The sequence below is a fragment of the Perca flavescens genome, chromosome 4 (genome assembly GCF_004354835.1).
Source record: "Perca flavescens isolate YP-PL-M2 chromosome 4, PFLA_1.0, whole genome shotgun sequence".
NCBI lineage: Eukaryota > Metazoa > Chordata > Actinopteri > Perciformes > Percidae > Perca > Perca flavescens.
In genome coordinates this window covers 8,319,180-8,336,326 of record NC_041334.1, presented here as the reverse complement: position 1 = coordinate 8,336,326, position 17,147 = coordinate 8,319,180, and the positions used below count along the sequence as shown (strand labels likewise).

The 17,147-nt window shown below is 42.5% G+C and overlaps 1 protein-coding gene across 1 annotated transcript in view; it reads right to left on the bottom strand.

Moving 5' to 3' along the window:
- LOC114553537 (copine-9) overlaps positions 1-17,147 on the bottom strand; it is a 396,447-nt gene that overhangs the window by 9,493 nt on the left and 369,807 nt on the right. Inside the window, 1 exon segment of the mRNA XM_028574744.1 lies at positions 3,116-3,173. Coding sequence (XP_028430545.1) covers positions 3,116-3,173 — 58 coding nt within the window.

Genomic DNA, 17,147 nt, shown 5'->3' with positions numbered 1-17,147 from the left:
TGTCTCAACGCTCCCTCACAGACCACAAACCACCCCTGTGCTTTTTTTTTCCAAAAAGTTGTCGCCTGCAGAGAGACACTACGACATGGGAAACCGTGAGTTGCTGGCCGTCAAGCTTGCACTGGAGGAATGGAGACATTGGCTGGATGGGACGGAGCAGCCTTTTGTGGTGTGGACCGACCACAAGAACCTGGCCCTCATCCAGTCTGCGAAGAGACTCAACTCCCGCCAAGCCAGATGGTCTATCTTCTTCAGCAGGTTTAACTTTACCCTTACTTACCGTCCTGGTTCTTGCAATGTAAAATCCGATGCTTTGTCCCGCCAGTTCTCCGTTTCTGAAGAGTCCAGTGAACCAGAGTCCATCCTGCCCTCTACCTGCGTTGTGGCTGCAGTTCGTTGGGAGATCGAATCTCTGGTTAAGACGGCTCAAGAATCTGACCCAGGACCAGCTTATGGGCCATCTGGTCGGCTCTATGTTCCTGTGTCCGTGCGGTCTGAAGTGTTGCAGTGGGTCCATTCCTCACGCTTCGCCTGCCAGCCAGGGAGGCAACGTACCCTTACGTTGCTAAAAAGACACTTGTGGTGGCCATCTGCAAAAGCTGATGTCCGGGCTTTCGTGGCAGCCTGTACCATCTGTGCCTTTTACTCCGGTTTTGTTTCTGTTCCCTGAGCTCCTACTACTCCTACTACAATACTGCTTAGAAAAGAAAAGCAAATCTGAAAGGTCTAAAAATACATCCGAAAACAGGGAATTTGAAAAAAAATAAAGGGCCCTAGTAAAGCCAGTTTTCTTTTCAATTCAGTATTTTCATTTTGTAGCTGGTCCGTGTCTGCCATTGACACATCTGTACCCACCACAGTAGAGCATCCCTCTTCATGGTCAACATGGCACAACTAGAGATTGTCTACCATGTCTTCTCTGGTACATCTCCAACTTCTGGGAACCATGGATGTCTTCTTTGTGTGCAAATATTGATGGAACATAATCTGGGTGACATAGGTCCGCTGATGGTGCACCTAAAATAAAACAAGTGACAGAAACAGTTAGTGTTGATAATATTGTACATTGCTGAGCATCATACATTCCTGGCATAATCCATACATATGGTGACATGTTCATTCCTGTGTAAAAAGTACACTCTTTTTATGATATTGCTTAAAAACCATAATCACATGAGACACAAACTGGGTCTAGAGGGCAGCATACTGGTGCAATTAAATTACTGTAACTTTAGGTTATTTATTTGTATAGCGTACATTGATGGAAAAACAATGTTGCTCTTATGTTTTGGGTAATATTTCTCAGGTTACCACAACACAAAATACTCGGGTAATGTAAAGCCGTCAAGTAATTGGAAACGGGTGTCACAATACTATCAAATTCTAGCTAAAGCATATCAACTAACGTTATAACACTGGCAACGTAGCATTGATCTAACGTTACAGTTTAGCTAGTTGGCTACAATCAATTTAGTGAGGTAATTTATAACTATTGCAGTTTTTTTTTACTGGCAGCTAGCTATCACTTAACATGAGTTTGTTACCTGAAACGAAGTGGTTGCTACGGATCCTTGAACTCTTGCCTGGCTGCCAAGCCTCTCTTCGCACAGTGGTAATCCATGCTCGGCCGTCTCCCCTCTTCTTTATTTTGGAGATTGCGTTTGTTCCTGAGGTCAGGTTGCACCCAACAGCGCAACAACCCGAACCCAACTTCAGTCTGCTCATCAGTCTCACTTTCACTGCGTTTGTAGTCGGTGCCCGGTAAAACCTAGCTAAACAATAATAGTAAACAAACGCAGCTAGACCGGAAGTTAACTTTGGGCCAGACACATCACCATGGCAACTGCGAGGTTTCGCTGAATCCATCTATAGTAAAGGTTGGTATAGAAGGATCTTTAACAATCGCTACTTTCAGTTCGGCGCTGCAGCCACTGGAATTCAGCCGGGGAAATCCTCAGCGCTGGGTTCTGATCCTGGAGTCTCCCGGGTCAGCAAACTGTTGATGCTGTCGCTGCTGATTGACTTATCATTTCAGGTTAATTTACCTCAAGTAAGCTGGGACGCCTGGGTAAAGTTACCAACTCGTCTGCAGGAGCAAGGATCAAGCGCACAGGGCTAGCAACGCAGAGTAGCATATGGAGCCAGCGGGAAGAATACATCTGCAGTCTTTGAATATTTCACAAGAGAATACCTCTCATATATCAATGTAAAGGGGGCATACAGCTTTTCCCTCCCCCACACAGAGAATCAGACTACAACCTGATTAATATTGTTGATGCCACCTACAAGCCACTAATAAAGCAACAGGTAGCCCACACAAGAACAGTGAAGGTCTAAAGATGCAGAGGAAACCCTCTGCAAATTAGGTATTAACTAGTTTTCACTTGCTGATGAATTATTTCTTGTCATTCACCTCACAAGCAACAGCATTATTGACCCATGCAGATCAAGTCTATAGACCTGTAACATTACGCTGTCATCTTGAAAGCAGTATGAGTGATGGATTCTCCACAAGATATAATCGCCAAAGTACAGCTCTGGCAGGCACCTACCTGTTTTTAAAGTGGAAGTAAACAACTTTTCAAATACCATCATAACAGAATATAATAACTTCTGCTCATCTCTCTTTCAGGTTAGTGGTCCTTGGCCTGTGTTAGGAGATACATTCACTGTTGGTCTTTTCATGGGATTTGTAATGAAAAAACACCGGAGACAGAGATGGCTTCTAATGTTATGTTACTAGGTAAGACACTGTTGTTTTTCCGTTAACATGTAATAGCAAATGTCAAGCAAGGTTGAAATATGTTCTGTTGTTTGCGTTACACCAAAATCTGTGACCCATCAGAAACTGTGACTGCAAACGGAGCTGCTGCACAAATTGTCCGCCCGTGCGTGGTCGACAACAGGGGCGAAGAACAAACAAACCAACAGAGAAAATGGCTCCCCCATTGTTTTGGCTAAACAGGTGATGAAATCTCTTAAATGTGTGTGTATATATATATATATATATATATATATATATATATATATATATATATATATATATATATATATAAATTGTATTCGCCAGGACCAACACGCACACACACACACACACACACACACACACACTTACCATCAAACTCAGCAGGGCCCACTCCCACTATGATGACAGACATGGGCAGGGAGGCTGCCTGTGAAGAAAAAACAAACTGTGCATGTCATGATTGAATGTGCACTATATGCCTGAGTATGCTTGGCTGTAATAAGAATAAAATGCTTTTAGAGTCAGTTATTTTTCTGTCCAACCTGACGGCTTGGACACTGGCTGTTTATTGGTGCTCTGCTTTTGTATTCCTTTCATGAACGAAATGCAGGTGTTTACTGCCGTGGTGACATATACAGGAAACATGCAGATTTGAGTGGGCACGACCGTAGTTTGGTACAGTCTCTTGGTCAACATCTTGGAGCGCACAAAAGGTTAATTCGGGAAACAACAACAACCTTCAAGCTACCAAACTACACACTGAAAATGTCAAGTTTTGAAGAAACTTTTGACCATGCAACAAGGGCTGCTTGGTTCTTTCAGGTGAATGATTGTAAAGATTTACAAAGAATATGTTTAGGACATTTCCTCTCTAACTGGGCCGATTTGGGGCCGATTGGTGGGATTGCTGTGGATGAAGTACACACGGAGATGTACTAGTAAGAGCCAATGAGGTTTAACCATGTATCCAGCTAATTTAAATAGCACACGTTACTATATTGTGTCAACAGTTAACTTTATTTAATATTGTATGTGGCGTTTTCTTTTGCAGGGTACAAATGTTCCACCAAAACAAGTTCCTTCCTGAGACTATTTAGCAGAGCCACCGTCGCTGCGTCCGGAGCTTAGCGCCGCCTAAGACGATTGGGATTGGTTTAAAGAACTGCAAATAACACAGAGGGCCAGATGTATGTACATTTGCAAAAGTAGCCTTATCAGCACCATGGCCAACCCGCAGAAAGCGCACGCTGTGATACATCAGCTTACGTTGTATTTACCAAACCTGCAGTTCATCGGGTAATCAGCGCCATTCTCCGCCCACTGTACCCGTAAATTGCACGCATTTAAAAGCGCAATTGAATGGGCTATGGCGAAGAAATCCTGCTTAATGCATGTTATTTCGGCATCAGTGGTGGGGAAATGTATGTATTGACAAGTGCGCTCTAAAAGCATTAAGTACTTGTGCTATGATACAGCCGAGTGCAGACTGCAATATTCCCACTGTTTGAAATTATCCTGATGCCAATATTTGTAATGTAGTGAGGAGTTTAAAGAAACACGCCAACTTATTGGGAATTTAGCTTATTCATCGTAACCCCCAGAGTAAGACAAGTCGATACATACCCTTCTCATCTCCGTGCGTGCTGTAACGCTGTCTGACGGTTCCAGCATTAGCTTAGCCGAGCACAGATCCTGCAGGTAACTGGTTCCAACTAGCCTAGTGCTCCGAATTGTGACAAAAGTGACAAAATAACGCCAACATGTTCCTATTTACATGTTGTGATTTGTATAGTCACAGCGTGTACAAAAAACAACGTAACATGAGACACAGCCATCTTCTAACAGTAAACAAACCGGGAACTATATTCTCAGACAGGCTTGCTTGCCCAAGTACTATATTCTTCCGCCTGAGAATATAGTTCCCGGTTTGTTTACTGTTAGAAGATGGCTGTGTCTCATGTTACGTTGTTTTTTGTACACGCTGTGACTATACAAATCACAACATGTAAATAGGAACATGTTGGCGTTATTTTGTCACTTATTCGGAGCAGTAGGATTGCTGGAACCATTCACCTGCATGTTCTGTGCTGGCCTGATGCCGTTGGAGCCGTCAGACAGCCTTACAGCACGCACGGAGATGAGAAGGGTATGTATCGACTTGTCTAACTCTGGGGTTTACGGTGAATAAGCTAAATTCCCAATAAGTTGGCGTGTTCCTTTAACAACTGCTGGAATGGAATGTGAACGCTGAGTCGGAGATTCAATGTCATCTTTGATTTCTTCCAGTAACTGTAAAATTGCATGGCTGCTTAATCTGTAACGCTTAATGATTTCATGTTCACTCAACAGAAAAAGTGTGATCATTGTGGCAAAAGTCTTTTCAGCTCGTCTCCTTGGTCTATGTCTTCGTCTTGCTCGGATGACTGCTGCCATTTCACCAGGAGGCATAGGAAACCCGCTTGCGGCTGTTTACACACCTTATCCTCCTATCCCAGAATTCATCTGTGGTGTAGCCAGAGCTTACTCCACAGCACTGTGGAGCAGTAACTAAAGCACCAGTAACTGCTCTACCTTTATTTTTTTTTGGCAATGGCCCGCCCATGGCCATTTAAGAAGAAGCAGCCGCTAACCGGGGATTTCCACTGGGGCCGTAACGGCTGCGGACCGGCTCCGCTGCGTGTCTGTTGCGTGCTCCGCCGTCCGTCAATACCCACCGGGTCCGGATTTGTTGCGGAACGGCTGCGGCCGTGACTGACAGCTGTAGTCACGAGGACCCAACGAGATCTCACGAATTCAGGTAGAATAGAACCACAAAACCAACAACAGTTTGTTTCCATTCAGAGGACTAGAGGGGAAACGACTCTGTGCTATGTTTTCAAGGTGTAGTGCAGGGAAATATGATCCGCCGTGAGCACAGTGTATTTTATTTTGAAAATTAACCGGATATTTATTTTGTTTCTGTGCTCCACTTCTTGTCCCGCACTATCTGCCGTGTGCTGAATTGCTGCGGAGTTCTCCGTCGTCCGTCAAAAATAGAAGCTCTGCGTATCCGCTCCGGAGGGCTGCGGACTGACGGAACTGGGACGGAGTAGAGACGCAGACGTTCCGCAGTCAGTGGAAATACACAGATTGACTTTAATGGAAACCTAATGACTGCGTCGACGTTCGGGAGACGTTCCGCAGACGTTCCACATCCAGTGGAAATTGCCGGTAAGTTAGCTAGCTACAGCCAGAGGTGGGTAGAGTAGCCAAAAATTGTACTCAAGTAAAAGTACTGTTACTTAGGAATAATATGACTCAAGTAAAAGTAAAAAGTAGTCATCCAAATAATTACTTGAGTAAGAGTAAAAAAGTACTCGGTGAAAAAACTACTCAAGTACTGAGTAACGTCTGATTTATTTTCTAACACAAGCATTCAATCAGACCGACAAAAATACAAAATAATCATCTTTAGGCAAATTATAGTTCATCCAATCAATAAAATGAATTAAAATTAATTAATTACAAAATAGCTTAAATTAAAATAATCCAGGTAAATTCAAGTAGGCCTTCTTAAAAAATAAAATCAATAAAATGTATTAATTTTATTTATTTATGAACATTTATTAGAGGATCAACCCCATGAGATGCAGCATCTCTTTTTCATGGGGGTCCTCAGGATCATGTACAAAACAACAGAACAGCAGAACAACAGAGTAGATACAATCAAACAGAAGAAAAAAGAACAAAACCAAAAAAAAAAAAAAGAAAACATAATAAAAACACGCATACACACACATAAGCTCTCAATATCCCTACCCCCATCCCTATCACATGTAAAATGTTTGAGAAACGACTAATGTAACATATAACATATAACACAATAATCCCACATATAACTGACAAAGTTAACATCACAATGTACATTTGCTCATTCATATATAGCCTACACACATACATAACATGACACATATCAATTGCAAATCTGAAAAGCTAGAAACATAGACAAATACTCTGAAGATGTGTTAACAAAGCAGTTCGGAACAGAGAAAAAGACGTAAGCGAGCGAATAGATGCAGGAAGGCAGTTCCAGTCACGAGGAGCTTTAACACAGAAAGCATATTTCCCAACTTCTCTATTAACTCTAGGGACAGTAAAGAAGATCTCTTTGTTGTGACGAAGGCTATATTGTGAACTGTAAGGCACTAAATATTGCGATAAATAATATGGATATTGAAAGTAAATACATTTAAAAATGAACTGAAGCCAATGATATTTTCTTCTGGCTGAGGGTGCAAGCCAGGACAACTGTTCATACATCACACAGGTGTCCTATAGGGGCAGCGAAGGACGAATTGGCACAGGCTGTTTTATATCACTTCAAGAGAATGTAGACAAGTGGCAGTAGTGTTAGCATATATAATATCTGCATAGTCCAGAATAGGTAGCAACAACTGAGTACACATATTATTATCAAAACTAGAAAAAATATAATTTGTAAATTTCAAAAGAGCACTGGTAGTTGAGAAATGTTTCCTGAAACCTGACTGGCATTGAGATAGTAAATCATTATGAGACAGATGGTTAGATAATTGATCAAAGATAATTTTCTCAAACATTTTTACGATACTATTAATTATTGAGATAGGTCTGAAATTGTTCATATTTAGGGTGTCCCCTCCTTTATGTAATGGAATGACTTTTGGGCACTTCCATGCCAGAGGCACTTCACAAGTTAAAAATGACAAATTAAAGAGTTCAGCCAATGGAGAGGATAGGACATGTGAAGAAAGTTTGATAAACTTATCCTCAATGCTGTCAGGGCCAGGTCCACTACTAGAGGATAGCTTTCTAATGGCCAACTGGCCATCAGCTGAGCTAACCTGTCGAAATGTGAAAGAACTATCGTAGGGCTGAGAATTAACAGTCGACTTTGAAGGATAGAGCGATGACTGTACCTGTGTTTGGGAGAAATGCCGACTAAATGCATTGGAGATCACTGCTGGATCATTAACAATTTCATTATTGATTGTTATGTTACTCGTAGTACTGTTGGACTTACCAAGTAAGGTATTCATTTTTTTCCAAAATTGTTTAGGATTACTGAAGTCATTAGACAAACTATTTCTGTAGTAATTGGCTTTAGCATTTCTTGTTTGGGTGGTACACGTGTTTCGTAGCCGTTTGTATTCCTCCCAATCACTAGCAAGTTTTGTATATTTGTGTTTATTCCAAGCCCTATCCCTCTGTTTAAACAGACTGATAAGATCCCCATTTACCCAAGGTAGATGATGACCTTTAACCTTAATAGTTGTCCATTGGGCATGCTTATCAATAACTTGCATAAATTCTGTGTAAAAGAAATTCCATGCAGCTTCCAAATCAGGAATTAGGCAAAGTCTATTCCAATTTATCATACTCACATCACTTATAAATAAATCACTGTTAAATAATTTCCTGTCACGGATCCAATATATATATATATATATATATACCGTATTTTCCGGACTATAAGTCGCACTTTTTTTCCTACTTTGGCTGGTCCTGCGACTTATAGTCAGGTGCGACTTATATATCAAAATATATATAATTTAACATGTTTTTACATGAAAACATTACCGTCTACAGCCGCGAGAGGGCGCTCTAGGCTTGTGACAACTAGAACGCTCCTCCTAAAGACAACTGAGAAAGAAAAGAGATAACAAACTGCAGGTAGTAAAATATGCAGCCGAAAACGGTAATCGAGCAGCAGGAAGAGAGTTTGAAATGAGGGAGAAACTTATGAGGGAGACTGGCGACAAGGTGACTCTTACTGCAATGAAGAAAACAAAGAAAGCTAATCGGCTAATCGTGGGCTGAAAGCAAGACGGCCAGAGCTGGAGGAACGAGTCGGGAGGGGCTCGTTCACGGTGCAGCTTCGTCTCCACGCCTTTTAATACCTCCATGCTCCACGCCCTGCTAGCTAGTTGTTCTGTGTGCTATTGTACAGTTCAATAACTGTTAATGTGTTACGTTAACATACCGGACACCTACCGTATTCAGCGTATTGTTCTGTGTGCTATTGTGTAGTTGAATAACTCTTGTATTTATAATCTAAATAAATGCGACTTATAGTCCGGTGCGACTTATATGTTTTTTTTCTCTTCATGACGCATTTTTTGACTGATGCGACTTATACTCCGGAGCGACTTATAGTCCGAAAAATACGGTATATATTTTGTATTTGCTCTCACGATCGCTTCCACTGCCAGGGTTGCAACTGAAATAATGGGCTAAAGCAACGACAGTTTATGGAAAAGACAAGTGTAATTATGGTCAGATCTTGGTCCTGACAGATGGGGAAGTGATATTGATAAGCGTTGATTTACGCATCAGCGTCGCCTATTTTTTGTCGCCAGCTGACGAGACTGCACAACTACGTTTGATTGGTGAAACACAGTCACGTGGTAGAGCCTTTAGCGGAAGTCTCTCTCTCTGTCAAAATAAAACATTTAAAATGAGGCGTATGCGGGGGGAATACAAAAAATAGAATACCAAAGAGGTAAAAAGAAAAGTAACGAGCTCATTGTAGCCTAATGTAGCGGAGTAAGAGTACAGTTTCTTCTTCACAAATCTACTCAAGTAAAAAGTATAGTGATTTAAAACTACTCCTGGAAGTATAATTATTTCAAAAACGTACTCAAGTAAATGTAACAAAGTAAATGTAACTCGTTACTACCCAGACAAAAGTCCAGACTCGTGTGTGTGTTCGCTCAAATGCGTTACATTAGGCTGCAGGTAAGAAACTTTGTTTGAAATATGTTTTTATTTAAAGTATCTGTGCATCTTTGCCTAATACTGAAAGTATTTTCAGTACAGTGTCTGTTCCTTAACTGAAGAGACACCAGGTTTTCCTGTTCTCTGCATCTTGGGTGGCATTTAAGAACCAAGGACTTACTAAGTGTAGTGCCTTTTAGAATGGTTTACACTAAAGAGAAGACACTCAATACTTTAAGCTTTTTCTTTGTCAAAGTCTCTGCAACTAGTGTACTTGAATTTTATTTATCTACAACATTATGTTGTATAATTACAGTTTTGAACAATAAATGTTCTCAAAACTACATACTATGTTTCTTTCTCTTTTAAAGAAAAAATAATACATTTAGCAGTTTGGTTTTCCTTAGGGTCTATGTAACCTGGTTTGAAATGGTTCTATTATAATTTATATATCAAGATATATATCGTTATCGCAAGAGGCTGCAATGTATATAACAAAATATGGATTTTAGGTCATATCGCCCATCCCTAGTTAGCTCACTTTGAAGTACTGACATTTCGGGGTCTCTGCACACTCGTGCAGTTACATGACTTGGACTCGAGTCACACATTTGATGACTTTAGACTCTACTCGAGAAAATCAAAGACTTGCAACTCGACTTGGACTTTAACACCAATGACTCGCAACTTCACTTGGACTTGAGCCTTTAGACTTGAAAAGATTTGATACCTTTCCCCAAACTCAAAGATAATTTTTTTTTTAAAATAAATTCACTTCCCAGCAAACGGATGGCAATATGTAAACAACAATTACAGATATTGACAGTTTCCTACTTCGTTCGACATTTGAAGCTGCTGTTAACCCAAAACCAGATGACAAATTTGCCATTTACTTTAAATCAATTTTAAAGGAAATGGCAGTTCCGGTTCCGGTCTAGAGGGGATGGCAAAGCTCTCGACAATAATTAATTAAAACTGCCCCAAGGTGAACTAACAAACCAGCGAAGTACATGAAAACAAGGGAGAAGGGGCACAAATGATGTCCAAAAAGAACAGGAGAGGTAAAAAGTCAATTATCGAACAAGTCGAAGATCATTGGAGGCCTACTCGAGGAGGGAGACGCTCAGACTATACGGGGTCCTGGAGGGAGCGGAATCGGGATCACAATCTATGACCCATTTTGTGGAGAAGCTACTTCGGGAGAATCTCAACATCCCCTCATCAACAGCACTACAGATCCAGAGGGCGCATAGAGCGTTATCATCTCCCCCACCAGACGGCTCCCTGCCCAGGTCGATCCTGGTAAAATTCCTGTGCTTCACCGTTTAAAGAAGAAGTGCTTAGGCTGGCATGGCAGAAGAAAGGTTTTATGTGGAATAACCACAAGATAAACCTCGACCACGACTATCCACCGGAGATCATGGCCATGAGGAATGAGTATGCAGAGGCGCGGAGGATCCTGAAAGACAAGAATCTGCGGTTCCAGACCCTCTATCCGACTCGCCTGAAGATATTTTATGAAGGAGTAAAAACCTACAACACGGTGGAGGAAGTAACAGCAGATCTGGTGAGCCGGGGGCTCCCGGTGAAGGTGATTAAACCACCGGCAACTCTCAGAGAGAAATTACAGAGATGGTCGTTGTGGCGGGCGGCAGGGGATCGGCCCCCACGACAGAAACGAGGAGCTGCAGGATACAAGGAGAGGCTGCAATTATACAGACAGGACGAGAACTAATATAATGTTATCTGTATGATATGGACGACACGGTGAATTATGATTATTGTCGAGTTAAAAAGAGTGGAGATTCTTTTTTACTGAGGGCACCATCATAGTGGAAGGCCCCCTAACTCAGGGAGTAAATAGGGGTATTCCTTCAAGGACGAAGGGAAGCAGTGGAAGCGATTCACTGCTGGAAGTGTGGTCAGGAGCACTCACGCTTCAGTTATACACCAAACATTTCTGTCTATTCTTTACTTATCTCGTGTGTTGTTTTTCTAAGGGGGGTTTGCCTGCTGCTGTCGGGGGTATGCGGTCAGTTAATACAACTACATGCAAAATGAGCCAGTGAAAATTATTTCTTTTAATGTAAACGGAGTCTTGAATGTGATTAAGATGAGTAAGATACTGTCTAAACTAAAGAAAGAAAAAGCCCAGATTGCCTTACTTCAGGAGACACACATGAACCAAGCGGATCACTTGAGGTTGAAAAGAAAAGGTTTTAAATATGTATTGTCCTTAGAGTTTAGATTCTCTGCCCGAGCCCGGCCTGACTTCGGGCCGGGCCGGGCCGTTATTTTCCGCCACTATCCTCGGGCCGGGCCGTGCCGGGCCCTTGATCAAGCATTTGTGTTTTTTTTAATCATTACTTTAGCCTAATTGGGTGGGGATAAAGCTATGCCATAATCAGAACTAGTATCTATATAGGCTATATTTGTGTCCAAAAAGTTACACAAGTTGGACTACAGTTACAAAATGCAACATGTGCATTCTCCTCCTCTCGCACACATCACACCGGGGCTGCGGGCTGTATTGTGGAGCTTAAGTGCAACATGGAGCTTGAGGATGTAAAGAAAAAAGAAAAACAGGAGAATTACCTTTGAGCAAGTTTGGAGGAAAGTCGGAGTTATGGAACCATTTTAAACAAGTTGTGGGAAGTGACAACATGTGTCGGCTTTGTTGAGTGTATTAAGTGTGGCAGCTGTTCGCCTATGACCGCAAATAAAACGGAGAAGTGGATGATGAACAGACACATGAAGCAGGCTCGCCATGGCAGAAAAGACGATAGTCAGCCTTCAATGTCCTCTTTTGTTACTTCTCCAAGCATAGGCTACCCCTGAGGGCGAGGCAAGCCCTCCCAGAGAAATAGCCTACATTGAGTTTTTTTTACGTTTCTTCATTCAGATCCATTTGCGATCCGTTCCATTCTAAATTAAAACAAACAGCGCAGTTTACATGCTTTGCTCTTGTTGCATTATTCATTAAGATAATTTTAAACAGATTTCTGCAGTTCAAACAACTCTGAATTGTAGTTGAGAACGTCAGTTATGACGGCCAACGCATTAAAAAAGTGTTGGGTTGAAATCGGGCTCGGGCTCATAATTCCAGTTAATGTGTCGGGCCGGGCCGGGCTTGGACACAACATGCACGGGCTCGGGCTGGGTCGGGCTTGTTTTTTTTTGGGCCTGATCTAAGCTCTAATTGTCCTCATCTGTCAAATCTAAACATAAGAGGGGTGTGGCTACACTTATCTCTAGTACACTTAGCTATGAACATATCTTAGAAATCAGTGATGATGAAGGCAGATTTGTCAGGATAATGGGAAGGATAGAGGGGTCTGAAATCACAATATTAAATGTGTATGCCCCACCCGGGAGTGATTGGGTATTCTATAGGAATATTTTTGATTTAATGGTGGACTCTCAGGGCACAGTTATCTGTGGGGGGGACTTTAATTTTAGGCTCGATCCCAAACTAGACTCCTCCAATCCAACTAATCAGACTAACCCACTCATACAAAAAGTTAACTCTTATATGGTAGAAATGGGGATAATAGATGTGTGGAGAGATCTCTACCCATCAATCAGAGATTACACACACTATTCAGGTTCATTTAAAGCCCCTGGGATTCGTCCAGAAATGCTCAAGGCTCTGGGTGTGGAGGGGCTGTCTTGGTTGACACGCCTCTTTAACATTGCGGGGTTGTGGTTCCCCTTTTCAAAAAGGGGGACCAGAGGGTGTGTGCCAATTACAGGGGTATCACACTTCTCAGCCTCCCTGGTAAAGTCTACTCCAAGGTGCTGGAAAGGAGGGTTCGGCCGATAGTCGAACCTCAGATTGAAAAGGAACAATGTGGATTCCGTCCTGGTCGTGGAACAATGGACCAGATCTTCACTCTCGCAAGGATCCTGGAGGGAGCCTGGGAGTATGCCCATCCGGTCTACGTGTGTTTTGTGGATTTGGAGAAGGCGTATGACCGGGTGCCCCGGGAGATACTGTGGGAGGTACTGCGGGAGTATGGGGGGAGGGGGTCTCTTCTCAGGGCCATCCCATCTCTGTACGACCAAAGTGAGAGCTGTGTCCGGATTCTGGGCAGTAAGTCGGACTCGTTTCAAGTGAGGGTTGGCCTCCGCCAGGGCTGCGCTTTGTCACCAATCCTGTTTGTAATATTTATGGACATGATATCAAGGCGTAGTCGGGGTGGGGAGGGGTTGCAGTTCGGAGAATCGGCACAGCAGGTGCGGTGTTACATTCAATTTATCGCACCATTGTGACGAAAAGAGAGCTGAGCCAGAAGGCAAAGCTCTCGATCTACCGGTCAGTTTTTGTTCCTACCCTCACCTATGGTCATGAAGGCTGGGTCATGACCGAAAGAATGAGATCCAGGGTACAAGCGGACAAAATGGGTTTCCTCAGGGAGCCAGGGAGGTGGCTGGCATCTCCCTTAGAGATAGGGTGAGAAGCTCAGTCATCCCTGAGGAGCTCGGAGTAGAGCCGCTGCTCCTTCGCGTCGAAAGGAGCCAGTTGAGGTGGTTCGGGCATCTGGTAAGGATGCCCCCTGGGCGCCTCCTTAGGGAGGTGTTCCAGGCACATCCAGCTGGGAGGAGGCCTGGGGGAAGACTCAGGACTAGGTGGAGGGATTATATCTCCAACCTGGCCTGGGAACGCCTCGGGATCCCCCAGTCGGAGCTGGTTAATGTGGCTCGGGAAAGGGAAGTTTGGGGTCCCCTGCTGGAGCTGCTTCCCCCGCGACCCGATACCGGATGAGCGGGTGAAGATGGATGGATGGATTTAAAGTCTATGCTAGGCTGGATTACTTTTTTATGTTTAATGTGGATAGGTTTAAGATTAGAGAATGTGACATACTAACGAGGCATTTTTCAGATCATAGTCCTATCTCTATGTCTCTGCAGGTGGTTAGGAAAAAACGAAACACTGTGGAAATTTAATTCACATTTACTCAATGACCCTGCCATAGTATCTAAAATAAATGAAGACATTAAAGAATTTCTAGAAATTAACGACACAGGGGAGGTATCGCCAACTATTCTATGGGATACGCTTAAAGCGGTAATGAGAGGTAAATTAATCTCACCTTAAGAGAACCAAAGGGCAAAAACTAGCAGATCTACAGACAAATGTAAAGCTGAAACAACAGGAAGATATAAACAACCCAAACCCCACTGTAAAGCAGGAAATCAGGAAAATACAGGGTGAAATCAATGATATTTACACACAGGAAGCCCGGAAGAATTTTCTTGAGGCACAAATATATGAGATAGGAGGGAAATCAGCAAAATACTTAGCGTACAAACAGGAGGAAAGTACAATATACAAAATTAAGAACCCTAAAACTAATATACTGGAAACTAAATTGGAAAGGATTCAAGAATGTTTTGAGGTCTTCTTCAGGGATCTATACTCACAACCTAGCGCTTAATCTAAAGTCAGTGGCGCATTATTCAGAGGCTATTTTAGGGGCACATGCTTGGCCGTAATGTAGCGTACGCACAACCGCATACACTTTGCTTCATCTACACGGACGCGGCAGTTCCATTTTTGCAACCCATACATAATTAAAGCTGCAAGCAGCGATGGACGGGCGAATCCCCAATACACACACATTAGAGAAGCGACAGAATCTCATATTCCAGACACTGCAAGGTTTCATTACCAAATTCACTTCTGAGACTTTTTTATGTGAGAAATCAACTATATAAAGCTCATATATGGGCCGTTTTACCAATATTGATGGCTAATTGCAAATATGGTAAGACGTATGGTAAGTGTCGGACTTCAGCGGCGGTGCTGCTGCCTTGCCGCCCGGCCTGCCTTCCTTCACAGACCCCGGCCTGCTGTGAGCTCCATTAGGCTGGCAGCCCTGACAGAGCTCCAGGGGCCTGCAACTCCCCTCTTCCTGCTAGCTAAATGGCCCGTTGTGTGAGAGTGAGAGCGCGGTCAGCGCGCTTGTTACACCAGCAATCTCTTACCACATGTTACACACAATGTCACGCCACTTAGCTATACAACATCTAAATGTCTTTTAAAGCTAACAACGGTGTCCAATTTCAAGTTTAATATTTGTGAAGTTTAGCTAGGTGTTTCGTTAGCTGCGACTGTCACTTCAATCCTATCTATGTGTAGCTACAAATCACGGATAGTTAGCTTCATTGTTGGTCGTAATTCGAATATATTTACAGTTTGAATTTCGTCACGCCACTTACACAACATCTAACTAAATGTCTTATAAAGCTAACAACGGTGTCCGATTTCAAGTTAATGAATATTTGTGAGCTGTAAGGGTTTCGTTAGCTGCGACTGTCCCTACAATCTTATGTGTACAAGATTGCGGCTAGTTAGCTTCATTTTTGGTCGTAATTCGAGTATATTTACAGTTTGAATTTCGTCACGCCACTTATACAACATCTAACTAAATGTCTTGTAAAGCTAACAACGGCATTTAGTTGTCTATTACCCCAAGAGACAGTGACTTTGCGCGGGTATGGAGTGCTGCGGGCTGCCAGTCGTGACGGAGCTCCAAGTACCTCATAGCAGGCCGGGGTCTGTGAAGGAAGGCAGGCTGGGCGGCGAGGCAGCAACACAGGCAGCACCGGCGCTGAACTCCGACACACAGTCGGACAAAATTTGCAATTAGCCATCCATTTTCGTAAAGCGGCCCATTTTTGAGCTTTACATAGTTGATTTCTCGCATAAAAAAGTTTCAGAAGTGAATTTTGTAATGGAATAGCAGAGATCTGCGTGACCTAGCTAGATTCAGAAGACTACCTGATCTCAGGTCAGTTGTGTAGCCTATGTAAATGTTGGGGCGTGACCGTTCTCTTAATACACCCATGGACTGACAAAGGTTCCAGTTTTTGGGAGGTTGACGTCAACTTCCAGCTTTGTTGAGATTCGCCCGTTTTCAGCGGCAGTTTCAAAATATGAGATTTTCATAGTAAAAGGGGTGTCAGTGGGACTTTGAGCTTCTATGTATGTCCTATTTACCCACCAAACTGTCGTTATTCAACTATGACAGGGTGAAATCAGTTTTGCATTCTATCACCCCTTTAAACTATAGCACCTTGACTTTTAGGCCTACTTCCTGTTGCCACTAGGGGGCGCTATGACTTCAAGTCAGGGCTCCAGACTAACTTTTTTCACTAGGAGCACAGTGGCCCCCTACTGAAAATGTTAGGGGCGCAACCAGAAAATTTAGGGGCACACACCGTAAATCAACATGCTAACCAAATATTCACATTTCTACTAATTTCCACTGTATTACTAATAAATACTTTGATAATAGATGCAGAAATTACCATGTGCTGTTTCAAATTCAGTGTCACTTTTGAAGATGCAACATAGAAGGCATCATTGCTGTTATGACAGTAAACAAAATATTTAAAAAATATACCAATTCTGGTCTACAACTACAATGAATTCACCTTAGAATTAAACATGTATTGTTTAGGCTACTACCCTTAAGGTTGGATACCTTTCGCATCTGAACCAATATTGGTACAGATACCTGAAATTATGTTAAATATTTTCGGTACTTTCCCTCTGTAATTACAAAACAATTATTTCAGTTGTAAAAATAATTCCAAACCTATTTATCCTATGTACTTAGAACATTATGTTATTTTATTAGAATATGTTACACTCTAAAGA